The sequence below is a fragment of the Paroedura picta genome, chromosome 5 (genome assembly GCF_049243985.1).
Source record: "Paroedura picta isolate Pp20150507F chromosome 5, Ppicta_v3.0, whole genome shotgun sequence".
In the NCBI taxonomy this organism is placed as follows: Eukaryota; Metazoa; Chordata; class Lepidosauria; order Squamata; family Gekkonidae; genus Paroedura; species Paroedura picta.
The window spans coordinates 15142848-15170378 of NC_135373.1; the positions used below are offsets into that span (position 1 = coordinate 15142848).

General features: G+C 49.1%; 1 protein-coding gene across 3 annotated transcripts in view; it reads right to left on the reverse strand.

The window, feature by feature from the left end:
* The window catches only part of CLPTM1 (CLPTM1 regulator of GABA type A receptor forward trafficking), a 56808-nt gene that overhangs the window by 1891 nt on the left and 27386 nt on the right, over positions 1–27531 (reverse strand). For all 3 annotated transcript variants that reach the window (XM_077336604.1, XM_077336606.1, XM_077336607.1), the window contains exons 3-13: positions 24814–24937; positions 24030–24188; positions 22603–22720; positions 18389–18474; positions 13426–13546; positions 11025–11269; positions 7323–7416; positions 6436–6626; positions 2414–2509; positions 1069–1204; positions 770–937 (exon numbers count right to left, since the gene is read on the reverse strand). In XM_077336604.1, the coding sequence (XP_077192719.1) occupies positions 770–937; positions 1069–1204; positions 2414–2509; positions 6436–6626; positions 7323–7416; positions 11025–11269; positions 13426–13546; positions 18389–18474; positions 22603–22720; positions 24030–24188; positions 24814–24937 (1538 nt within the window). The remainder of the gene's footprint in view (positions 1–769; positions 938–1068; positions 1205–2413; positions 2510–6435; positions 6627–7322; positions 7417–11024; positions 11270–13425; positions 13547–18388; positions 18475–22602; positions 22721–24029; positions 24189–24813; positions 24938–27531) is intronic.

The following is a 27531-nucleotide window of genomic DNA, read 5'->3' on the forward strand; positions in this document are numbered from 1 at the left end:
ACTGCTCATAATTGTCCAGACTAGATCTAACTCAGTGGCGGAGTTTTGTATGAGAGGGCCACAGATTTTATGGACTTAGGCAGATGGGCAGTGGATGGGCAGGAAGGGATGAGCCAGTCTTTGTCTCTCGTGGCCCTTCCTTGCATTCCCAGGGAATTGCTGATTGCCACTGTGGGATGGTAGGTGAATGTCCTCCAGGCCAGGATGGATTCTGGAGATCTTTGGTGGGGGGATCACTTGGGCATGTACAAAGTGATCCGTGTTGTTTTCTCTGCAGCAAGCACCCCTGTGTCCCTGTGGGTGGTCAGGTAGTTGTCAGTTTCCTGCATTCTGCAGGGGGTTGGACTAGATGACCCTTCCAACTCTATGATCCTGTGATTCTAGATGTTATTAAGTCACTGGCCCCAACCAAATGCTTGGCAGAAGAGCTCTGTCTTCCAGGCCCTGTAGAATTATGTCAGCTCCGACAGGGCCCAGATCTCCTCTGAGAGCTCATTCCACCAGACGGGAGCCAGGACTGAAAATGTCCTGGCCCTGGTTGAAGCCAAACATACTTCCTTGGAAGCAGGGGTCACAAGCTGGTTGGAATTTGCAGAGTGGAGTGCTCTTTGGGGGGACGTAGGCAGAGAGGCGGTCCCTCAGGTACGCCAGGCCCAGACCTTGCATGCCCATAAAGGTCGCTGTTCTTAACTGCTATGTCAAACTGGCTCAGGAGATGCAGAAGGGAGGATCAGGGAGCAGATGCCGGGGGGAAGGGCCAGGGAATTACCATCTCGGAGGCAGCCTATCCTGTACATCATGGGCATCTTGATGACGAAGGCAAAGAGGTCATCGATGAAGGTGTTGAGGGCTTTGTAGGTGAGCATCCGCCAGGGCAGGTGTGCCACCGACTTCAACTTGTAGTTGATGAATAGCTGTGGCGTCATGGTGATGAAACCTGGAAGGAGATGGGGGAGGGGGGGACACTGGCGTGAGGCAGGCTGTCCAGCCTCTGGTGCAGGTGAGGCACTGGCTGCTAGGTGCGCCCGAAAGGCCCCCCTGCCCCCCCCCCGGGGACTGGCTACTCACCAAAGGTCAGGAGGAATCCATAAAGCATGCTGAGCACCCAGGAATACCAGCCTTTGTGTTCCATGTAGAGGAGGCTATACACAGCGTAGCAACCGAGGAGTGGGAAGAGGATCCAGGAGAGATACCGGAAAGCCATCTGCAGAGAAAAGAGAGGTTCGAAGGGAACAGCGGACATCTTCTCAGAGAGAACGGGGTGCTCGGGTCCCCAGCTGCAGATGGGCCGTTTCGCTCTTGACTGCATCTTGCCCCCTCCCTATTACCCGGTAGCGGGGGTGTACATTCAAGTAGCCCAAGGCAGAAGATTACCTGGAAAATATCAATATTTTGGGGGTATTAATTCAGCTGGATTCGGGGGGGGGGGTCTGACTACCAAAATAGCTGAGCCTGAAAAATCCCAAAAATATTCGGGATTGTTTTGGACCACCAAGACTGTTCGGGATTGTTTGGACCATCCTAAAGCATCCTTTTCTTGGATGCTTTAGGATGGTTAGGGCTGATCCTGCATTAAGCAGGGGTTGGACTAGATGGCCTGTATGGCCCCTTCCAACTCTATGATTCTATAACTTTAAATGACTTCATAGCTTGATGGACAAAGGGCATTTAAAAGGACTTTAGCTTTCCCAATGTTTACCAAATCTGAATACCATATCACCATTGAGATTCAAAAATATTAGGAAATACTAATATTATTCAGCCTACGGGGCATACAGGCCTTCTAATCCAACCCCCGGCTCAATGCATGATCAGCCTAGAGCATCCAGGATAAGCCTCTGTCCAGCCTCTGCTTGAAGACAGCCAGTGAAGGGGAGCTCACCACCTCCTTAGGCAGCCCATTCCACTGCTGAACTATTGTATCACATGTTTTCCTGATATCTAGCTGATATCGTTCTCCAAGTAGCTTAAACCCATTACTGCAGATCCTATCCTCTGCTGCCTACAAGAACCACTCCCTACCCTCTTTAAATGAAAACCTTCAAAAGAGCCACCCTGTCCCCTCTCAACCTCCTCTTCTACAGCCTTTCCTCAGAGGGCTTGGTCCCCCCCAGGCTCCAGATCATCCTCCTTGCTCTTCTCCATACCCTCTCAATTTTATCTGCGTCCTTTTTGGAGCAAGGCCTCCATAACTGCACACTGTACTCCAGGTGAGGTCTGACCGGCATATAGCAGGACTATGACATCTTGTGATTTTGAGATGAGGCCTTTGTAGATACAGCCCAAGACTGCATTTGCCCTCTTCAATATACTCAAAGAAAAAAAAATTGTTGGTGTTTTTGCACAATCCTAGTGGCTTCTGCAAACGACCGTTCTTCCCCAACAGGGCCCGAGAGCGGTTCCCCTGACTCACATCATCGTAGACCTTGGTTGATGATTCTATGTATGTCGATTTGTCTTTGAAAGTGATGCGTGGAATGATCCCTGCGACTTTGTTTTCCCGATCCAGCTGTTTGGCACCATTGAGGAAAAGAAGGGTGGGGTGGAGAGGAAGAAGTGGGGGGATAGGAGAGAAGAAATGCATCAGGTGGTTACTGGGGTGAGGAGGGACCCAGCTAGCTCACAGCGAACGAGCTGAGCTATGAGTTCGGGGGGAGGGGGAGGCAAGCAACTCAAGGAAATGCCCATCCCAGGATTGCGACTTGGTGGGAAGGATCAGTTCCAGACCGCCTTATGGCCAGGAACCAGGCAGAACCCACATGGCCAGGATGCCAGAAGGGAAACATAAGTAATGTACACCAAGCAGCTGCTAGACAACAATTAATACAGTTTGTGTTATCTCAAAACAAGTTGATTTATATTTCACAGAAAAGCAAATAATATTATACAAAGGTTAGATCGCCACACAATTCTATCTTCCTTTCTTGTAATTTATTGTATTATATTCAGCTCTTCAACTGCTGAAAATAATACAAGAAAGGAAGATACAGTTGTGTGGTGATTTAACCTTTGTATAATATTATTTGCTTTTCTGTGAAATATAAATCAACTTGTTTTGAGATGACACAAACTGTGTATAATTTTTATGGGGCCTTTAAAACAACAATTGCTTGGTGTACACTGATTTCGGTTTTCCCCTGTTGTTTCCCACACTTGGCTGAGTTTGCTTAGAAGGAAAACTTAGGCCCTGGTTTCTTCTATGCCGCCAACATCTCAAAGGGAACACACTGAAACACACGATTGTGGAGGATCAGCAGTCAGATGTGACAATACCTTTTAAGGAATGACAGCTCTTAAAAGCCCAAGGGCTTTCCTACCCCAGCCCATCCCACCCCCTCTGTTCCTCCACTGCTACTTTGAGTCCCCCCCCCCCCAGGGCATTCTTCTTCAGAAACCTGAAAGTGATAGAACTGGAATGAAGCAATCCCATTACACTTAGTCTGCAGAATTCATTCTGACTTCAGGATTTCAGGTCACTTTCTGACAATGTGATTTGCACGTGATTTTAGGCAGAGCCCGGGGGCAGGGTCAGAGGGTGGAGTTCGAGAGCCTCATCACATTAGCTCCCAGGACCTAAGCAGTGTTGGTAGTTGGATGGCAGGTTGGTAGTTGGATGCAAGACTGTGCAGCGGAAAGTAGGTGGGTCACTGTGTGGGTTTTAATCAGCAGAAGCGAGTGTAAATCCAACGGCACCTTAAGACCAACAGAATTTAATTCTGGGGATAAGGTTTCCTGTGCACACACATTTTGTCAGATGCAATGAAACAGGGTTCCTACTTTCTTTTGAACTCAGGGAAATCAGAAGCTATGGCTGGCATGTAGAAATGATGAAACATGAAACCTGGAATACGATTAAGTTAATAATATAGTTGCCAAAAACATCAGTTAGGAAATTATAAAATGTCTAAAGTAGGGACTATTGTATTTTGTAGAGACTGTCTTGAGGATTATAATGAAAGAGACTGCTGGGGAGAAATAATTTATGTTCTATATCAGTTAGTGCAGCGGTCCGCAAGCTTCCACTTGCCGCGGAACGCTGCGGCGTAGTGGGGGAAGAGGGCAGCCGGGGGGCCCGTGCGGCAGCTGTGTGGCTGCCGTGCGGCAGCCACACGGAGGGGCCGGGAGGGGAAGCCGCGGCCGCCGGCATAGCGGCGGCGCAAACGTGCATGCACGTTTGCGCCGCCGCCATGCCGGCGGCCGCGGCTTCCCCTCCCGGCCCCTCCGGGCCGCGAGCAAATCGGCCGCTAAAGCATGGGCCGCGGCCTGGCACCGGGCCACGAAGGCCTCGGCGCCGGGCTGCGGCTCCTTCTTCCCTCCCCCCTCCTGAAGCGAGAAGCTTGCTGGGCCGCGAGCTAATCGGCCACTTTGGCGGCCGATTTCTTCGCGGCCTGGTGAGCATCTTGCTTCGGGGGGGGGGGGGAGAAGGAGCCGCAGCCCGGCGCTGCACCGGGCCGCGGCCCACGGGTTGGGGACCACTGTGTTAGTGTACAATGATTTTTGATGTATGTGATTTATTGGGGCGTCACCTCCTTTTCTTTTGTATCTGTTTCATATTATCTTCCTTATAAAAATACAAATCCTTAACACGCCCGCGGCGCCACGGGCGCCGCGGACTAAATAATTCGTTAAGCCCTCAGGCGGAGGGCTTTGTCCGTGATGAGGAGGGGCTGGATTGGCCCCTTCCTCCTGACAGACCATCGGCCGGGCCAATTGGCAGGCGCAAAGCGCCTGCCGATTGGCCCGGCCGAGTCCTAACCTGCTGAAGGAAGCAACTGCGAGCCGCGCAGAGCGCGGCTCGCAGTTGCTTCCTTGAGGGCGGCCTGACGTGTCGAGAGGCGCGAAGCGCCTCCGACGTGTCAGGCCGCCGGCAAGGGAGCCCCTGGCAGCCGCGCAGAGCGCGGCTGCCGGGGACTCCCTGGCCGGCGGGCTGAAGCGGCGAGAGGCGCAAAGCACCTCTCGCCGCTTCAGCCCGCCCCGCAAAGGGAACCCCCGGCAGCCGCCCTCCGCCTGCCCAAGGGCCCAGCAGCACCAGCAACGGAGGCGAAGGCACCGGCAGCAGCGCCGCCAGTGGAGGCGCCGCCGGCACCGATGGAGCCAGCACTCGCGCCGGAGCTGGGAGCGGTGGCACATGCCGTCTCAGAAAACCAGCCACGACTGAGCCGCTGCCAAAAGACCGCTGCCCGGGAGAGGCCCCACCGCCCGAGGGAGGGAGCCGCCCAAGGGAAGAGCTTCCGTGTCTTTAGCAGCTGATCTCAAGACAGGAATGGAAGGATCAACCCTTCCTCGATCCAAAAGACAGTGGTTCTATTTCTGCCTGTCTTCCAGCCCTTTCAGGTCTCCTCTTTAAAAAAAAAAAAAAAACCCGGCACAAATATCTCACATGAGACTCTTCTTGCAAAGCCTCCCCGCCCGGCAACGTCCCACCCACCCTGCTTGCAGAGCTGCCCCTGGGGCGCCTCTGTAAACTCAGCATTCAAAAGAGCCTCCTGCGGCCAGGACGGAGCAGCCCTTACAACGCGTGCGGAGGCATCCTTTGCTGCCGCAGCTCCATGGCCAGGGACGCGGTGCTGCACAAGGCAACAAGGCGGCAGAAGACGCAGCAGGAGGGCGCACTTTCAGCCGCTCGCCGCGGCACGGGTTGGCTGCGCTGGTCCAAGATTGGTTGCTAGGCGACGGAGGAGCGTGAAAGGCTAAGAGCCGGGGCAAGAACGCAGGGGGTGGAGTCTGAGGTGCGCGCGCCACTTCCGCGGACGGGACCTCGCTGTAAAAGGAGGAGCGGAGAGGGGCGTGGGCCGAGATCCCTCCTGCTCTTAACGTGAGTGAATGGCAGACAGTCAAGACTGCATCTTGTCAAGAACTTTCCCTTGCTCATTTCTATACCCCTCTCCCCCAAGGCAGCCCCCGGCAGCCGTGCTCCGAGCGACTGACGGGGGCTGCCTGCCCTAGCGCCCGCTGCATTACTCGCAGTGGGCTTGATTACTAGTATATACATAAAAGAAACAGGTTTTCTCAAGCCTTTCATATAGGTAGAGAGGAGGCTGGGAGGCTTAGGCACTATTGCCCTCAACCGCTGTTTTTCTGAAGACGAAGGCAACATAAAGCTATGTCCACTTCTCCCTTGCCTTGAAAGCCCCTTGCTGGGGGACGCTAAGGAGGCTCCGTACCTGGATGGAAGACCACCAAGAACGACTCCGCACAGAAAGGTAGTGGCCAACCTGCAAAGCTTCTTCTTTGCTACTTGAAAGGGAGACCTACCAAGGATGACTCTGCAGAGGAAGGCGATGGCAAACCACCTCTGCTTCTTCCTGCCTTCAAGGCCCCTGGCAGGGGTTGCCACAACTCAGCTGCAACTTGATGGCACACACTCATATGACCCTTGGGCAGAACCGCGGAGGCAAGAGATGCTCCGACAGGCAACATCCCCGGCGCTCTTACCCGGACGTCCATGACCTTGGTGATCTTCCAGAGATCGATGAGGAGCCCAATGAAGACGCTCACTTGCACCACAAAGTTGGTCTCATTGTCCAGGATGTAGAGGAGGACCACCAGTGACTGGAAGACCCCGAAGAACACCGAGCGGACGGAAAGCCCTTCGAGGGACTGCCTGCTGTTCCAGAACTGGATGTCTAGAGAAGGAGAAAGCGTGGTTGAGTTGGATTTTTTATAAGAGAGATTCCTGACAGTTTATGTACATCAGGGGTAGTCAAACTGCGGCCCTCCAGATGTCCATGGACTACAATTCCCATGAGCCACTGCCAGCATTCGCTCATGGGAATTGTAGTCCATTGACATCTGGAGGGCCGCAGTTTGACTATCCCTGATGTACATCTCCGATTCCAGCTGCTTTCTGCTGGAACCATAAAGCAGCTGGGATGCACGTTCTGCTCATGGCTCCAACACCAGCTCTACACACACAGCAAATGAAGATCCTTCAGCCAGGGGAAACACCAAGCTGATATAGATGGCTGCAAATGCAGCAAAGCTCTTCTTTCTCGTTAAATCACAAGAGTCCAAGAGCTCGAACAAGGTACGAATTTACACTCAATAAGACACTCAGGCCTCCAATGAACAACAGCACATATGGCCTGACTGATACTGAGAAGGATTACATAATCATTGTGACCGAAAAAGAGTGTAAATCGGGACCTTGTTCTAGCTCTTGGGCTCTTATGATCTAACAAGAATGAAGAGTTTTGCTACGTTCATAGCCGTCTATATCAGTTTCTTTTTGGCTTGCTGCTCTTAAAGCACAGCAGATTCTTTACCAAAAGAAGGGGAAGGAAGGAGGTAAAAGAAAGAGATCTCCAGCAAACGGGACTCACCATTCTTGAAAGCGAGGAATTCAAATATGCTGTGCACAATGGAAACGATAATGGTCAAAGCAAGCAGGTAGGGATTGGTCTCCAGAAGAGCCACCTTAAAGAAAAAGGAGGAGAAAAGGAGTTCAAAGGCATCAGGTATTTCAACAATGGTCCAGTTTTCCACAGTGATTCCATCCTGCGTTATGCTGCTTTGCAACATTTTCCGAATGGTCATTTCCATTCCCCACCCCAGCAAAGTTTTATTAAAGGTGTTTTGTGCATACAAAAACTTACACCTTGAATAAAACTTCATTGGTCTTAAAGGTACTGCTGGAACCAAACTTTGTTTTGACTTCAAACAAGTAAATGAGCTGTCAATAAGCACTGCATTGTTTTGTGGATTCTGTGTTGTACTTAATGAAAAGCTGCATTTAACCCCTTTTTTGGAATTCCTATAATAAATGAAAATGTTTTAAGAAAGTATTTGAGATTTTGGGCCGTATCAAATGGAATATTGTGCCCAGATCACGAGAAGTGATGATAATGCTTTACTCTGCTCTGGTTCGTCTCACTTGGAGTACTGTGTTCATTTTGGGGCCCCCCAGCTGAAGAGGGATGTAGACAAACTGGAGCATGTCCAGAGGAGGGCAACAAAGATGGTGAGGGGTTTGGAGACCAAGACGTATGAGGAAAGGTTGGGGGAGCTTGGTCTGTTTAGCCTGGAGAGGAGGCAACTGAGAGGGGATCTGATAACCATCTTCAAGTGTACAGAAGATGGAACGGACCAGAACCAATGGGATGAAATTAATGCAAAAGAAATTCCATCTAAACCGCCGGAAGATGTTCCTAACAGAGCGGTCTCTCAGTGGAACAGAGTTCCTTGGGAGTTGGTGGGTTCTTCATTTTTGGAAATTTTTAAACAGGGTGGATAGCCATCTGAGGGAGAGGCTGATTCTGTGAAGGCTCAAGGGGGTGGCAGGTTACAGTGGATGAGTGACAGTGCAGGGGGTTGGACTAGATGACCCAGGAAGTCCCTTCCAACTCTAGGATTCTATGTGTATGCACACAGGTCTAGTGGGCTAGTTCCTGGACACAGGGCCTTCTTGTTAATGGCCCCCCCTTGGTATGCCTTGTTCCCAAGAGAAGCTGGCCTCCCTGCAGAGCTTTCTCCTATGGCATTGCACCCCCACCACACATGCAACGGTTTGAGTTAGCTGGCTTGAGAAAAGAGAAACCACTGCAAAGTTATCACTGACCCAGGTAGCCCAGGCAAGCCCGATCCTGTCAGATCTCAGAAGCAGGGCTGACCAGCCCTGGCTAGTGTTTGGATGGGAGACCTCAAAGAATGTGGGGGGAAATTCCCTCCAAGGAATACTAGAGGGCCTGATGACACAGCGGCAGGAAATGGCAAACCACCTCCAGATGTCCCTTGCCTGGCTGCCAGACAACCTTTGCGTCTCCTGGCTACATGGCACAAACACCATGCAAGAAATAAAATAATAAATAACTGCAAAGTTAAACTGTGCTTGTTCGTATTTTAATGCAAAGCCCTGATGGCCACGCTCCTTCCCTTGGGAATCGACTCCACCTGTCCAATTGCAGGCCAACACTGCCATCCTCTGGAAGGATCATTCATAGCACCTCCGCTGCCTTCGGGCTGGAGGAAGAGCAGTTTCTTTATATCCCACGTTTCTCTACCCAAAGGCGTCCCAAAGGGACCTTTCCCTTCTTTTCCCCACAACAGGCACCCTGTGAAGCAGGTGGGGTGAGAGAGCTCTAAGAGAACTGCTCTGTGAGAACAGCCCTGTGATGGGCCCAAGGTCATCCAGGAGGCTGTATGTGTGGAGGAGAGGGGAATCAAAACCGGTTCTTCAGATTAGAGCTCTTTAACCTCCATGCTGGGTCTTGAGGGCTCCGAACTTCACTTCTACTGGGCCTGACAGAGACAGCTTGGCCACTTGAAAGCTTCTTCCCAGAAACACTTGGTTGGCGTCTGAACGTGTTTGCTGGACTCAAGCTGGGCTGCAGACCAACATGGATAAATTTTCTCCTAGTGGGAGGTAATTCCGGCCACCAAACAGACCTCTCCCACCTCCTGCTAGTCCTCCTGTGGGCCTGCTCTGGGGAGAGGCAGCGGACCCTCAAGAACATTGCGAGAGGAAGGAGAATTGGGGGAAATGATACTTCCCCATTTGTTAGGGGGAAATTTTATATCTGCATCTTGCTCAGGCTTTCTCTACCAGAGTTTTGTGAAACCCTGGGGTTTCTTAATGGCCCTGGAAGGGTTTCCCAAATGAATGGGAGTTAACTGATTTTTTTAATGTAGTTTTTAAATTGGTTGAACATTCAACTTGTCACCCCCCAAAAGGCCAATGCTGGGCCTGGAGGGGGTGGAAAGGGGAGGGCCCGGCCCTGGGTGGGCGTGTCCACTGCTAATCCTCCCAACCATTTTCGGCGCGATTCCATCATTTCTGGGGTTTTTCGAAGTCTGAAGAATGTTTCAGGTTATTTTCAACAGTAAAAAAGTTGAGGAAGGTTTAGATTTAGATGATGCTGGAGCAAAAACTGGCGGAAGGAACATTTAACAATTTGAGAGATGCAAGTTGGCACTGCAGCACTGGCAGAAAAGAGACTCAAAACGACTCCTGCTGAAGGTTGGAGCAAAAAGCATCGAACAAAGCTGAACATCAAGACAAAAGAAGTGATGACTCCTGGGGAATTTCACGATAAAGTTGATGACAAAGCATTACAAATTGCTCAAGGTTTTCTCTTCCTTGCCTCCAGCATTGACTAAAAGGGAGAACTCACCCAAAAAGTTTGGAGACAGAAACTGGGGAGAGCTGCTGTGAAAGGGCTTGAGAAGACCCTTAAGGCTAAGGATGGGTTGCTGGCATCCAGGATCAAATTAATTCATGTCACTGTTTTCCCCACAACTGTATCTGGGAGTGAAGATTAGCCAGTAAGAAAGTCATGTGGAAGAAAGAGGACTCCTCTGAAAAGGGGAGTTTGATGGACGCAGTAAATCAGTGGGCTTTAGGACAAGGCAAGCCTCCCTAGAAGCTAAAATGGCTCAACTGAGGTTTTGGTCACATGAGGAGAAGGTGAGAGTCACCAGAAAAGAGAATCGTTCTAGGAAAAGTGGAAGGCAGCAGGAAAAGAGCGAGTTCTCCACAGAAGATGGGTTAAGTGGTTAGGAGTGATGGCTTCTAATTTGGAAAGCCAGGTTTTATTCCCCACTCCTCCACATGCAGCCAGCTGGGTGACCTTGGGCTTGTCACAGAGCTGATAGTGCTGTTCTCACAGAGCAGTCCTGTCAGGCTTCTCACAGGCTGTCTGTTGTGGGAAGAGGAAGGGAAAGTGATCGTAAGCCATTTTGGGGTTCTTTCGGCTATTGAAAAGCTGAGTATAAAAGCTAACTTTTCTTCAATCAAGGAAGCCATACTCTGAAAGACCTGAGAATGGCTGCTAATAATAGGACTTTTTGGAGAATGGTAATTCATAGGGCCTCACACATCATTCCAACTTGCAAAGTGCTTTGGGTGCTTCCAGCTGGAAAACGTGGCTAGCAATATGATGTGTGCATGTACTCATAGCAGGACAACATGACCGGGCAACAATGAAGGCTACGCTCACTTTGGCACCTGCCCCAGTGTGGTTCTGGGTGACCAGAGACACAGCGGATGGCTTCCTCCTTTCCGGCAGGCCGGAGTGCTCTCCGCTCACCTTGACGGAGTCCTGCTCCTCGTCCGACTGCTCGTACAGGTCCTCGCCCAGGAAGTTCCAAGGGGACTTGGTGCTCTGGGCGGCATAGAGCTGCCAGCGCCACAGTGACAGTGGGCAGTAGGAGAGGCGGAGGGGCAGGCGCTCCACTGTCTCGTTGATGGGGAAGTAGTCCTTCTGCAGGTTCCAGTAGTCATTGAAGTACAGGATGGGGTAGTAGTCGCCACTCACCGCGTCGAACTTCACATCTGGAGTCAAAGGAAAACACAACGGCAGATGGTGTCCGTGACTTTACAAAATGGACTAAGCAACACAGATCTGTATGTGCTTCCGATTCATCACATCGAGGAATTCTTTGGACAATAAAGTAAAATGAAATCTGGCTTTTCTTATAATCTTTTATTTGACCCTCAACAGCTCTGCAGACAAATCAGAAATCTGAAAAGTACCAAAAACAGCGGCCCTCAACTTTCGTATCTTTGGGCCCCTTTTGGAATTCTGACACTGGATGGTGGCCACAACCATAAAATGGCTACCACAAGAGGCAGAGCCAACAACAAGAAGAAGAGTTGGTTCTTATATGCCACTTTTTTCTGGCAGGAGGAGTCTCAAAGCGGCTTACAGTCGCCTTCCCTTTCCCCTTCTCACAACAGACATCCAGTCAGGTGGGTGAGACTGAGAGAGCCCTGATATTACTGCTCAGTCAGAACAGTTTTATCAGCGCCGTGGCAAGCCCAAGATCACCCAGCCGGCTGCATGTAGAGAAGCGCAGAATCGAACCCAGCTTGCCAGATTAGAAGTCCGCGCTCCTAACCACCACACCAAGCTGGCTTTCCATGATTGTTGCAAAAGGCAGAGTTAACCACACAATCTTTGGGGGAGAGGTTGTGCACAACTCTAATAGTAACTCTTCAATGTGCTGTTTAGAAAAACCTTTCTCAACGATAAAAAAGTTCCGGCAAGGGGGTCATGGGAATTGTAGTCCAAGGACATCTGGAGAGCCACAGTTTGGCCACCCTGAATACAGACAGCGATTTAGAGACGCAGGTAGAGACTTGCAGACTGCAGCTGGGAGGGAATGGTGCAGGTATGTTCCTTCTGGGCTATGGCCAGCCCTTACCAGAAACTGTTTGTATTCTGGGGCACAGACAGATAGGCAGAAGAGCATCAATCCTGTGAGTTTGTAAAGTACAGGAAGATCTAAATAAAGAACATTTACAGCCTGAAACTGTAAATAGTGAACAAGTCAATGGCTGGAGAGACATGGAGACTGAAGTGACTTTTTTCAAGCTTGGCCTGGTAAATAAAAAATCTGTATAAAAAACCTGACTAAGGTCAAGACTGCTGTGCACAGAGAGATCTCCTGTTAGGGTTGCCCACTTCCATGTGAGGCTCTCTACCCCATCTCCCTCATGGGCAGTCTGCTATGCGGAGAGGAAGGGAAGACGATTGGAAAATGCTTTGAGACACCTGAGGCCTGCTGGGTGACTGGCCCATTCCCAGTTCTCTCAGACCTCTCACAACCCCACAGCCCTCACAGGTTATCTATTGTGGGGAGACAAAGGGAAAAGGTGTTTGTAAATCACTTTGAGACTCCTTTGGGTAATAAACAGCAAGGTACAAAAATCCAGTTCTTCTTCTAAGGAGCAACCATGAAAGAAGCATGTGGGCGCATAACATTTTATCAACAATGAAAAAATGGAGAAGGAGCAGGGTGGACACCTATGTACTGTGACTACCCCATGTGTATTAGGGCAGGAGGACATTTCTGTGTCCATGGCCTAATTCACACAAGAAGGGAAATTAAGCAGAACTGGGAGGAATTGGTTGCCATGTAATCTCCCCCTAAGAAGAGTCTCAAGTCTGATCTTTCCCTTCACATATCTGAAGACATGGCTCTGGAAAGCTCATCTGTAACCACTATGCCACAATTCCCAAAGGTCAGTCCTCTCCCACATTCAACGCACATTCAAAACCACAGGTTCTTGACACCCATATCTCCACACCCATGCCCTCGTTTGTCACCATGCCACCACAATCTCCCACACAACACACACATTCGACCCCGTGCCCTTACAGATTGGACAATTCCTCCCCTACCTCTTCCCACCACCAAGCTCTAGCGACCGTTGTATTCATAGATACAACAGGCTTTGCCCCTAGTTTAAAATAATTTTGGATCTGAGTTAATAAACCAGGACAGAGCTGTAATCCAAAGTCCTTTGGTGGACCAGCTGCTTAGATTCTTCCTACCTCTCTGCAAATGCTGCTAACAAAGCAAGCATGCGGAAAGTGACTCAAAAAGAGCTCAATGAAAAGTTTGCGTGCAGAAACCATGTGGAAGAATTCCCCCTTTTTATTCTGCCTCCTTCCCCAGACCTCAGTGTTCCCCAGGGATCCTTACACTGGTCCAGAGGAGGGGGGACACTGCCCTTCACCCACGGTGTGTGGTCGTCCACAATGTTGATGGTGAGGTTCGGGTGCCAGTGGGAGATCACCTCCACGGGGCCGTAGTCTTCGGCTCTCTGCAAGAAAAGCATAATAAAGCCTGAATAAAAGCAAAGGGCAGACATGACTCTGAGACCTGTCTTGGATGGCCCATGCAAGCCCGATCCTGCCAGAGGTCGCAGGGATCTCAACAGGACGCTGAATTTGAAAACTTGGGGGCCTCTGTTGAACAACAGAACCTCTCGAATGATCGATACTGAAAAGCATAGTGCAAGCACTGGAACAAAGCACATCATTTAAAGAAACATATGAAATTTATTGCAAATAAGAGGAGAGCCATTGGAGAAAATGACTGAAAACAAGTGTAAATCTGGACCTCGTTTTGTCTCTCCTGGCTCAGACCTTGAGGCTTAACAATAAAGAATTTTGGAAACATTCATAATCATCTGTGTCAGCTTTGTTTCAGTTTGGCGAGTCTCATGGCGAAGGGGTTTCTTTGTTTGCTAGATCTTGGAAGCTAAGCAGGGCTGACCCTGGTTTTTACATCATACGGCTGTTTAGTTAATTGTTTATAATGTTTCTGATGTTATAAGAGAATCAGAGTCCAGTAGCACCTTTAAGACAAACTAAGATTTATTCAGGGCGTGAGCTTTCGAGTGCAAGCACTCTTCGTCTGAGGAAGAGTGATTGCACTCAAAAACTCACGCCCTGAATAAATCTTTGTTGGCCTTAAAGGTGCTACTGGACTCTGATTCTATTGTGCTACTTCAGACCAACATGGCTACCCACCTGAATCTATGTTATTTGGTCTGCAGTGTTAACACGTGTTTGAGTGTGGGCACAAGCTGGCATGCTGGTGCTGGTGCTGGTGCCGCCCCTCCCCTCGCTGGCCGCTTCAGGCTTTCACGATCGCCAAAGCACCGAAGCACCCAACCCTACTCTATGCACGCACCACAAGGGTGCCTTTCTGAGCCTGCAGGCGATTGTAGAATTCTGACACATTGCTAGTGTGCCAGTGCCAGATAGCATTTTGGGCCAATGTGACATTGATCGCTGTCCTCCAACGCCCCGCTATTAGGTATATTGGGTATAGTGGGGGATGGGTGTTGTGTGCTATTACTGCCAGGTTTGTTGTGTTATATTGTATTTTGTGATGTCCCGTTTTAATGGAGGTTTTATGAAGGACTATTGTAACCTACCACGAGCCCGCTTTGGGAGTGGCAGGAATAAATCTAACAACAACAACAACTACAACTACACCAATAATAATACACAGCCACAAGATAACTGCTGAAGCTTAGCTTCAGTCCCTCGCTTTCTTAAAAACACTTGGCTGGCACCAGGGAGGTGTCAGTGGGCACCATGTTGGGGACCCCTCAGTTGCAGTAATGGACACTGAGCTGGTCATTGTGAGTGTGGGTTTTTTGAGGCAGCTGTAAAGTTTTGATCAAGACTGTTATCCTCCTCAAGTCCCTTGCAATACGGTAGATTTGGACATTTTATTTCAAAAGCCTGGGACCTGCACAATTCTAAACTGCGGCATCAGTTTGCCTTTTTTTAATGACATCCGACCCAGCAGTAGACCTGGAGTGTTAAGATTTTAAAAAACTTGTTTCGAATTGAAATGGCTGCTGAGAGCCTCCGTTTTATGCTCTCTGCTGTAGCCCGGAACTTAAGTGGTGATGCCAAAAAGGAGCTCCCTAATTATAGTTTGACCAGAAATTGCAGGCTTGTGGCGGGCCCAGGGTCCATTTCATCCAGCAATCCTCTTTCAACCATGGCCAGGCAGCTGCTCTGTTAAGCAGGCCCACTTAATCACTTAAAATCCTTTCCCTCCACAAACCACAAGCAGACTGAGATTTAAATATAACTCTGACTTTTTTTGCTGTAGTGGTTTAATGGATTCCCCCCTTCCCTTTCCCAAATCCATCCTGAATTATCATTTCACCTGTAAAGAGACAACAAATATCACTAAGAGCCAGTTTAGTGCAGTGGTTAGGAGTGTGGACTTCTAATCTGGCATGCTGGGTTCGATTCTGCACTCCCCCACATGCAGCCAGCTGGGTGACCTTGGGCTCAACACAGCACTGAGAAAGCTGTTCTGACCGAGCAGTGATAGCAGGGCTCTTTCAACCTCTAAGGCTCAAGTCTGTCAGAGCCCTGGATGAACACCCATGCAAAATCAGGAGGGCTGAATATCTGAGTGAACTAACACCTTTCCCAGTCCCCCCCCCCCCCCCCGAAGGATCTTCTAACGCCAACATGCTGGTGGTCCTTGGCCCGAAAGAAGTGTGCCTGGTCTCAACCAAAGCTGGGGCCTTTTTGGCCTTGGCTCTGACCAGGTGGAATCGGTCACTAGCTGAGATGAGAGCTCTGGCAGAACTACTCAAGTTCTGCAGGACCTTCCCTCCTCCTTTCCCTCTCCAGAACTTTCCTCTTTGGAACATCCCACCACTGAATAGTGGCCAATGAGATTATCACTGGACGGCAGGAAAGCAGAGCATTATTTATTTATTTATTATTGGAGTTTTATTCTGCCACTGTCAGAAACGATGTGTGGCCGTTAACAACAGCTACACAAAACCCCAATGAAAAGTGCACACGCCACCAAACACAAGATCGGCAGCAATATTCCCCCATACCCGACCCAGCCTGTCCCAACAACCCTGTGCCTCTGGGTATGGGATTCGTCTGCTGTTCTAGCACACCCTGAGGAGGGGCCCCTGATGTTCCCGCCCTGGCCTCAACCAAAGACCTGACGGAAGAGTTTTATTTTACAGGCCCGGTGGAATGTTGACAGCTCCGGCAGGCCTCTTCGCTCTTCCAGGAGCTCATTCCACCCGGTTGGGGCCAGGACCAAAAAGGTCCTAGCCCTGGTTGAGGCCAGACGTGCTTCCCTTGGGCCAGGGATCTCCAGGTACAGTAGCACTTGAAGAGGGTAGGGTCCTGCGAGGGGCATAAAGAGACAAGGGGTCCGTCAGATAGGTGGGCCCTAAGCCATGGATGGCTTTAAAGGTTAAAACAAAAGCCTTGAACTTGATCCGAGCTGCAATTGGTCACCAATGCAGCTGCCTCAGCACCAGTTGGATATGGGCCCTCCAAGACCCGAGTAGCTGCATTCTGTGCCAGCTGCAGTTTCTGGGTGAAGGACAAGGGTAGGCTAGCAAAGAGCAAGTTACATGAGTCCAGTCTGGAGGTGACCGTTTCATTGATGACTGTAGCCAAGTAGTTCGAGGACAGGTAGGGCGCTAGTAGTCCTGTTTAGGGCAGGTGAAAAAATGCTGGGTGGGCTACTCGTGTGACCTGGGCATCCATTGAAAGAGAGGCATCCAGGATCAACCCAAAATTCCTAGCAAAGGACAAGATATTAAGCTGCACCCCAGCCAGGGTAGGCAGGTGTGCTTCCTGGCCTTTTGATTTCCTGCCCAGCCACGGGATCTCCGTCTTGGAGGGGTTGAGTTTCAGACGACTCTGCTCTAATCATACAGCCACGGCTTCCAAACATCTGGCAAATGTATCTGCGCCGGGAGGGGGGGGGACCCGGATGGCTGTCCATGAGGAGATAGACCAGGGTGTCATCCTCATATTGGTGACAACCCAGCCCATAACTCTGGACCTCTGGATCAGCTGTGATGGAGGACGCATAAAGATGTTGATAAGTGTAGGGGAGAGAACCGCCCCCTGTGGGATCCCACAAGAGAGTCAATAGGGGCATGATAGTTTCCTCCAAGTATGCCTGGAGCTGGTCCGCAGCAGCCCTTTCAACCACCTTGCCCAGAAACCCAAGATGCAAGACTGGGCAGGATTTGGCTGGGTCCCATGGGTCCAGCGATGGTTTTCTCAGTAAGGGATGAATCACTGGCTCCTTCAGCGCCTCTGAGAACAGGGAGAGGTTGACAATATCTCCCAGGGGTCCTCCTATCCGCCAGTACCTCATTTTGAGCAACCGAGATGGACAGGGGTCAAGGGGGCAAATGGTCACCCTCTCCGACCCAGCAACTTGTCCACTTTGGTTTCTGAGAGCTGCCTGAAGCCATCAAACGAACCCCCCAGAGACAGCCAAGGGGGCTGTAGTTCCCTTTCTGTATTAAGGGTGGCAGGAAGGTCCTGGAGGAATAACAACATTTTCTCTGCGAAGAAGCTTGCTAATGTCTCACAGCCCAATTCCAACTGACTACTATTTTGGCACCCCTCCTCCAGGGCAGTAAGAGACCGAACTACCCTAAATAAGAGCAAGAGCAACCATGGGATGGGATTAATCACCATCAGATCCATAACTACCCCAGCACCGAAGATCAGATCGAGTGTGTGGCTGGCCTGATGAGCGGGTCCAGTAACAATTTGGGAGAACCCTAGCACTGCCATGGTTGACACCAGGTCCAAACCAAAACTAGAGGAAGGTGAAACAGCATGGACATTGAAGCCCCCAGGATTAACAGCCTGGGGTACTGCAAAGCTCAGGCCCTCACCAACTCCAGGAGGCTCAACAAGGAGGGTTGGGTGGACGGTAAACCACCCAGATAGCCACGCTCTCCCCTGTACCCCACCCTACTCTGACACATTCCACCCCAATGATTGATGGCATCGGAAGAGCCCTGTAGGAGAAAGCCTCCTGGACCAGGATTGCCACACACCCCCCCCCATACCATAGTGAAGGACCGCGAACCCGGGTGGGGCCAGATCTTTAAGGGGGACTGTCTCACCCTCTCTCATCCAGGTTTTGGTCAAGCATGTCGGGTCTACCTGGATTTTTATTGTATTTTAATCAGAGTTTTAACAGGTTGTAAATTGTCCTGAGCCTGTTTAGAGATGGGAGGTCTATAAATTTAATAAATAAATAAATTATGGGGGGACAAAAGATGTGGGTGGAAAATTCTGCTTGCCACAAGGACAACGGGTGAAAACTTGGCTAGCATTACTTTGATCATTTCAGGATCGGCTTCCGTTTCTCCCGTTAGCAGGTTCTTGGTCTTCATGAACCGTCTCCGCTTGTACTTGTTTATCACTGTGAAGAAGAGAGGGGGAGGGGGGAGAGGACAGAAATAAATTAGCATTCAACCATCACAGCAGGCCAAGCCAACCGACACATTACTACAGGGGTAGTCAAACTGCGGCCCTCCAGATGTCCATGGACTACAATTCCCTGAATGCTGGCAGGGGCTTCTGGGAATTGTAGTCCATGGACATCTGGAGGGCCGCAGTTTGACTACCCCTGCGTTACTATAATGAACTGTAACTTCAACGGGTGCCCTTGCTGGACCAGACAGCCCAGAATTGTGCAACTTCTTCAGCACCCTATTTCACACAGACACAGAAATGCACCCCATTTCTGTGTCTGTGTGAAATAGGGTGCTTCCCCTGAAGAAACCCTGAGAAACCAGGTCCTTCCCCTGAAATTTCTCCCTAGCATTAGTATGTGCAGGTTGACTACCTCTGAACATGGAGGATCCCTCCACCTCAGCTAGTAGCCATTGTCCATGAGTTAAAGTGCTCCAAATACACGAGCTTCTATAATGAATTTGGGCTATACACCTGCCTGCCTTGAAAGAAACTAGGATTCCTCTAAATTTCTAATCCTCATGCACAGAAACATAGAAACACTGCCCCAAGATGACTGGTTTGCGACAGAGTGGTGTAGAAATTGAAACATAAATAAATACATAATAAATAGAGATGGAAGTGATCCTTTGTGGTCCAACCCCCTGTACAATACAGGAAATGTACAACTACTTACCCCTCGCCTGGTGACCCCCTGCTCTGTGCCCAGCAGAAAAGAAAATACAATGGGCAAGATATGCAAAAGTGAAAAATATTAACCCAATGTATAGGCACAAAAGATACCGTAAAATTCTGTTATATTCACAATATATTTTTGCAAATAGCATAATGAAATACAGTCAAGATATCTATTCAAAGCGCAATTAACACAAAAATGTTTGGGCTTTTTCAAAACAAGTCCAAGTCGTTGTGAGCAGGGCCAAAGGCGACGAAGGTAACACAATCCTGGTGTAGTCGTTCCCAGGAGAACGGCTGGAAAATCCCGACAGTAGTCGGCCCGCCCTTTCACAGGCACTTCTTCTGGGGAGACAAGGAAACAGCGCTTGTTTCTGAATTGTTTGGTTTTTTCCAATGTAACATCAAAATATCGAGTTCTAAGACGTTTGTATAAATAAATAAAAAAACAAACAAATAAGAGGCAGTCTTTACAAAGGCAGGAGTTTCCCCAGGGAACTATTATGTGAAGACTGCATTATCCTTACAGCTTTTGGCTCTCTTTACAAGGACTTGGACATGCTCTGAAAAAAGCCCAAACATTTTTGTGTGAATAGTGCACTGAACACTAAGAGCCTCTTGTGGCGCAGAGTGGTAAGGCAGCTGTCTGAAAGCTTTGCTCATAAGGCTTGGGAGTTCAATCCCAGCAGCCGGCTCAAGGTTGACTCAGCCTTCCATCCTTGCGAGGTCGGTAAAATGAGTACCCAGCTTGCTGCTGGGGGGTAAACGGTCATGACTGGGGAAGACACTGGCAAACCACCCCGTATTGAGACTGCCATGAAAACGCTAGAGGGCGTCACCCCAAGGGTCAGACATGACTCGGTGCTTGCACAGGGGATACCTTTACCTTTACCTTTTTAGTGCACTGAACAGCTATTTTGGTTGTATTTTATTATTTGAAATTTACTGTCTCCTTTGTGCCTATACATTGGCCACTCATTGCACCCCTCCTGAGGCTGGGTGGGGTGGTTGGGGAGTTTCTGAGGTATTATCACCATGTTCAAGCTTTATGATTTTGTTGTCCGCTTTTAATGAGGTTTTATTGGACATTTGAATAAATAATAAATAATAAATAATAAATAATAAATAATAAATAATAAATAATAAATAATAAATAATAAATAATAAATAATAAATAATAAATAATAAATAATAAATAATAAATAATAAATAATAAATAATAAATAATAAATAATAAATAATAAATAATAAATAATAAATAATAAATAATAAATAATAAACAATAAACAATAAACAATAAACAAACCATCATCATCGCTTTCACCAAAGGCAGGTCAAAAGTTTCTAGGGTCCCTGGAAGAAAGCTCCTTCCTGACCACAAAGTGGGGATTGGCAGTATCCTGGGCATAAGAAAGGGCCACAAGAGCTGAGCACTGGCTCATCCCTCCCTGCCCTCCCTCTCACAATCTGTCCAAATCCAGTCTCAGCTCTGCTGTCCGATGGCCACCTAGCCTCTGCTGAAGAACCTCCAAAGGAGAGGCGACCATCTAATGCTGGGGGGCTCCTGGGAGACCTGCTGGCTTCGTTGAAGCCTCCTGGTCCCTCTCCAACCCACCTACCCCTGGAGGTTCTAGAAATAAACCGAGTAAGCTAAGATGGAGAAATTTACTCCATCTACTCCATTGCACAATGTAATCTAGATTTGTAGGCAAGACTGAAAAACTCATCTTGCTTAGGCTAGTACCTTCACAAAAAGAAACAACAGAAGCTTTTGTCAAAAGAGCCCAGCCGGCCAGCCCCCATCTTGCTTTCATTTGTCCCTACGAAGTGCAATTTCTTGCTCTGCAAATCCCACCTTCCCATCTCCTACAGAATAAGCACAGGTGTGGCTGTGGCACCTTGTGGCATTTCTCACAGATCCCCCATGGCTTTGCTTTTCAAAATGGGGCAGCTGGTGAATATTCATCAAGCTGTTCCCCTTCTGAACTCCGTTGAGGTGTTGTAGGAGGCCTGCTGGTCTCCGTATGTGCGGGTCTGCTAGCCATATGTCAGGTGGCTAGCCATAAAGCAGGTGAAATGAAAAGGCACCGGAAGGCAGGGAACTTGCTCAGATGTGGGAGCATTCGTGTATCAGCACAGACCGCCCATGGTAACAGGGCCAAGAGGAAAGGGAACAGAGCAGATATGCCGAGTTTTAAAACATTTTAATGGTTTTATGTATTTTATTGTGTGCTGTGAACCGCCCTGAGCCTTTGGGGAAGGGCAGAATACAAATCTGAATATATAAATAAATTGGGAAGCTGGAACCAGCCATGGCTTCAGCCTATGTATGTTTAGAACATGCCCCCACCACCACATGGTGCAGCCTTTTTGAACCTTTTGACCATGGAGGAGCCAGTGAGATAATTCTCAAGACTTCAAGGAGCCCCAGAAATGATGTGCCCCCTGCCACACGTCAGTACCCCACACCCTTAGCCCTCCGCTTGCTCTTGCCCCCCACCCTTACTACTGCTGTGGTGGCTCTATGTCATGTAGGCCGAAGAGTAGCATCTGAGAAGACAGGCACACTCTCTCCCCATACCATACCAATGTCGTCGTGTTGGGCTGGTTGATGTGTTTATGTATTTGCATGGTTTTTATCGGGGGGGGGGGGGGTCATATGCTGTTACCCGGCACGAGCCTTAGGGGAGTGGCGGGCTATAAATCCAAATAATATTAATACTTCTGAACTCCTACAGACTCCCAGGGATCCACAGTCCCCTGGTTGGGAATCCCTGGCATAGAGAAACACAATAGCACAGCCCAATCTATAAGGTGTCCCCTATTTTCCCTGTGGTGCTCGAGCCCCTATTGTTAATCTCTTGACTTCTGGCGGGGAAGCAGGCTTGTCTAGTCACTACCAGGGGTGGGAGATCCCTGCCTCGGGGACCCTCCTCCACTGCCCATCAGCTGGCCAGCAGCGGGACTTAGCAGCACAGGGAAGACTAGTGAAGTCACCCCATCACCGTTGACATGACATGCTCCGGTATCTGTACCACACCTCTATTGTAAAAACGACATCTGCCCAGATGTGAGTCCCCATGATGCCATTCTCGGGGCATGTCGGAAGCGAGGTGATGTTGCCAGCAATGATGGCTTCGGCATCTCTTTGCTACCAATAAGCCCGCCCCCCACCCTCCACTGGCAAACCTCTATGGAGGCGTCACTACATGGAGAAAGAGGAAGTGATTGCAAGTGATATTGGCTTGGTGGGAACATGCACGTTGGGACAAGGAGGCCTGGCATGAGAGACGCAGGCGAGTGGAGATAGCGTTGAGTGTAGAAATCTTGGCCCACGACTAACTGCTGTGGCCTCCCGGCGAGAGGAAAGAGGCAGCATTCATTCCCGAGCAAAGCTTACTTCGTGATGTGTGGACTGTGGAGAGCCGCTTGTAGGAGGTCTTCTGCTTCGGATCAGGATTGAACCCGCTCTTTGTGAAGTACACGTGGATGTAGATGGAACCGTTGTGTTGAACACTCTGAAACCACAAACAGGCAGCAGAGGCTGTGGTTAGGGACATCATCAGGCACCCAGCAAAAGGAGCCCAACTTTTGCTGCCTGCTGCTAAGAATGGGCACCACCACTCACGCCTCACCCGTCAGAAGCCAGCAAAACAGCTGTCCCAGGACGTAATCCAGTAAGAGTTTTGCCTGCCCCTTCATACCCCACTTCTGTATTCCAGATCAAATTTTACGTTTCCTTCTCCTGGCAAGCGGACCCAAATCCACATTCTAGATTAGCTTTTTTCATAATCAAAGGGAACAAAAGCCACTTCCCCAACTGTTGATGCCGGACACGTGGGAAAAGCACCACGTATGCCAGGGACCTCCAGAGCATCACTGTCAATGACCTTCAGCTTGGGAGTGGATATTCAAGTGTCATTCAAGTGAGAGCCATCATGGTGTCCTGGTTTAGAGCGGGGGGACTTTAAACCGAATAGCCGGGTTTGATTTCCTACTCCTCTATGTGAAATCTGCTGGATGACCTTAGGCCAGTCTCAGTTCTCCCTGGGCTCTCTCAGCCCCACTGGCCTAACAAGGAGCCCATTGGGGGGAGAGGAGGGGAAGGAGATAGCAAGCTGCTTTGAGGCTCTTTAAGGCAGAGAAAAGCAGGGTATAAAAAGCAACTCTTCATTTCTTCTTCGTCTCTCAGAAGAGTTGGTTTTTATACCCTGCTTTTCATTGTATGAAGGAGCCTCAAAGTGACTTCCCTTCCTCTCCCCACAACAGACACCCTGAGAGGTAGGTGAGGCGGAGAGAGCTCTGAGAGAACTGATCAGTGAGAACAACTCTATCAGGACTGTGACAAGCCCAAGGTCACCCAACTGGCTGCATGTGCAGAAGCGGGGAATCAAACTGAGCTTGCCAGAATAGAAACCAACGCTCTTAACCATTACACCAAGCGGGCTCTCAAGGCAGGGCCTCTGGCACCCATCCCATCCATGTGCAGGATCCAAGTGTAGCCCTGGAGACAACTGGCAGCAGTTTGGGCCCTGAAGAGGATGGCCATCACTTGCTGGGAACTGGGGTCATCAATTCTCCCTCCTTGCTGTACTGTGACCCCAGGGCTAAATTGGAGAAAGCCCAGCCCTCAAGAGAAAGAGGAAGAGGAGGAGCCTTCTGGTCCTGCCCTGCTGGGCTGTTCCTTTGCCTCTTATCGGCTGAGAAGGGAAAGTGGAGGAGGGTTTGGCCTGCTCGGTGGAGACAAGGAGGAAGAAGGATGAAATCTATAGTAAGAGGGCAGGGCTGGGGAAACAGGAGGAGTCAGACGCGCGCGCACAGATGTACCTCGGGGACGTCCAGCTCTGCATAGTGCTCGTAGCACCCGTCAGAATTCTCCCCGCTCGTCCAGTCTCCGTAGACAAGATCCCGCTTTTCCCAAAACAGCGACTCAGAAGTGTTGAAATCTGTAAAGTGCTCGTGCTCTGAGATATACACATAAAGATCCTGCATGGAAGAAGAAGCAGACTTAATCCAAAACAAACAACCCACCCCAGAGGCTGGAATCAACACAGGGCTCTGCTTCTTCTCATCCACAAGTTCTCCATCTCTTTTTAACTGAAGGATGTGAGTGAACTGCGATACCTCAGCAGTGCAAAAAACATCACACACACACACACACACAAGATATTTGGTTAACCTGCCCCTTCTAAATTCAGAAACCTCAGTATCTGAAATGCAACCATCAAGCTTCATCTAGTCCTTATGGTGAAGAAATATGCACATGTGATAGGAGACGGGCAGCGCCTACAGAAGCATCTAAATCCAGAGGAATTGCTAAATAAAGCTCACAAGGGTTGATGATTGCGGGACTTCCGTGTGTGTGTGTGTGTGTGTGTGTGAGGTGTTCTAGCTCCTACTCTGAGCAGTGGGAGCAGAACACAGAGCACACACATACGGCAGAATCCACTGCGCAAAACATGCTCCTTTCCCACAGAATGGCAACTGCTAGGGACAGAGGTGTGTCCACTCAGCATGCTAACCCAACTAATGCTCCTGAGCCATGGCTGGGGGCTATATGTATTGAGTGGACGCCTGGAAGCTGGCTCCGTTGTGTCCCTGCTGTGCTTACCATTAAAGTGTCTTTAGGGAACAGGTTGCGGCTCGGTGCCCGGGGTGCCCCGCCTGCGGTGGTCTGGTCCTGGGGTGCCGGTCCACGATGGAACCAACTGCTAATGGCCCAAATGATGAATATCCTGGATTGGGTATAGAGAAAGTGGAGAATTAACGCCATGACCCTGCAATGCACTTGCAATGAGACACAGAAAATGATCTTAAGCAGTCTTTAACAGAAAGTGCATAAGAAAGTTTATTCTACTCTAGGAAAGCAAGAAACGGACAATGATCACAGCAAGTAATCTTAAGACAGGTTTTAACTGTAGAGTCAGGCATTTTTCGTGCCAAAAGATATTCCCATGGAAAAGCCCTTTCACCCTCTGAGTGAAAGTAACAAAGGATTTGACACCTGCTTTGCTGAACATTCCTCAAGGTTGTTTGATTTCCTTTCAGGCCTCCTCGACATAACAGCAATAAGGGCCCAGGGACCACTGAGAATAAATAAAGGCTTGTCTGCACAGGCAAGGGAGCTGTACTGCTCTAAATGACTGTGAGTCATTTACTTGGATAAATTGTCATGGATTGTGGTCTAAACTGCTGGGCACAACTTCCTGAAATTAGGAGCCCGCTATAGAATATTTGCATCATTTCAAGTCACATTACATGTCGCTCATGCAGTTCTGTTTTTAAGCTTCTGGTTGGTTCTCCAACCCTAATCCTGTTGTACCGCTTACTGACTGCCAACTGTGTGGACTCCCTCTGTGTCACCTGTGTGAGTGAGAAAGGCAGATGATGAATAAAATAAATATAAAAAAAGAATGGGGTAAAACCCTCACATCATTGGTGTTTGGAGCTTTGGCTCCCAGATTAATAAGGCTCCCAGAGGAGTCCGAGGCTGAGGACACCTTTAATATCCGTTCCCCTCCTTTGGGGGAAGCAGATACCAGGCCCTCGATATCTGTTCTGTGAATGAAAAAAACATTTTTATTATTTTTAAAATAGACGGATTTCCTTCTTCTCTCAATCTGACCCTTTATCACCATGTCCCGCTGCTAAGCACCCCTGAGCTAGCTCTGTGTTTGCAATATCCGTTGGAAATGAGAACAGAGATACCATCAGCCAATGTTGTTGCAATATGACATCTTCAGATGAGTATCTTTGCTCCTATTGTCTGTGGTTTACGTGCATTGGTACCAGATTAGTGGCTCGTCTCAGATCAGCATTACAAGAGGAATAAACACTTGTCATAAGTGTTAAAAAAAAACCCAGTCATGTACACCTGAGCATGCTGGTCCCAAGCCCATGTAAATGGGGAGGGTTAAGGAAAGAACTGGCAACCTACTTTATAAGAAATAGGGTTGCGCAATTGGCCGCTGAAGCAGCTGTTCCTACCCGTAGCAGCCAGTGCTGCGGGGGGGAGGGGCCTGCGTCTCCCCCCCCCCCCCATGGTGTGGCGCTGGCTGGTATGGGTGGGAATGGCTGGTTTGGTGGCTGACTCGCACAGAAAATCCTATGATACAACTCTCAGATGATTTTGATATGGTGCCCAGTAGTGAGCCTGTCAGGCCAGAAGGTACCCAAAAAGTAACTGGGTAGGATCAAAGACCAGCAACATGTAGCCCTGGAATTTATGATGTGCCTGGGGCATATCCAGCAGGAACCCCAGGCACTGATGCTGCCAAGGGTGAAAGCAAGGGTCTGTGCTTTGCAAAGATGCACCAAATAGCAACTTGAAAGGTTAGAGGGCTGACTCAAGGAAAATTAGAAATTATCAAAACTGATCTCCTTGGATGATGGTTTCTTTCAATCAGAGGATCTTACCATCTACTATTCAGGACACAACTCCATAAGAAGAAACTGTGGCTTGCATTGCAAGCAATTTTTTTTCTCGAGCAGTGGAAAGTTTTTTTACCATCAATGAATGGTAAATTCGAATTTGCGCAAAGTCAATAAATATCACAAGTATCCAAGTATCCACTCCAACAACTGATGCAACAGAGGCAGAAATTGAAGACTTCTATACCACCATTCTGATGACTGGGGAAGGCACTGGCAAACCACCCCGTATTGAGTCTGCCATGAAAACACTGGAGGGCGTCACCCCACGGGTCAGACATGACCCGGTGCTTGCACAGGGGATACCTTTACCTTTTACCTTTATACCACCATTCAGGACACTTTAAAACAGGTACCCAAGAAGGATGTTGTTTACATAACGGGTGACTTTAATGCAAAAGTTGCCACACAAGCAGAGAGAGACATCACTGGCAACTTTGGACCTGGTCTGGCACAATTGGTTTCGCATCATGAATGGCATAAACATCATCTATATACTTGGACCACACCAAATGGACTACACAGGAACCAAATCGACTGTATCTTAAGCAGCCAACAATGGTCCAGTTCAATCCTTGTTGTCAAAACATAACCAGGTGCTGACTGGGGTTCAAATAATGAACTGTTACTGGCTAAAATTAAAACAGAATTTCTCAACATCAAGAGAACATCAGCGTTAAGGAAGTTCTATGTAAATAAAATTTCGCTCACATATGCAGTGGAGGTGAAAAATCAATTTCAACTATTGGACGCAACAGAAAAGATGTCTGATGAAGTGTGGCAGGAAATTCAATCAGCAGCTAAAGACATATCGCACAAGAAGCCAGAAAAAAGATCAAAATGGCTCTCAGATGGAACTGTAACAATAGCTGAATGTAGAAAAGCAGCAAAAGGGAGG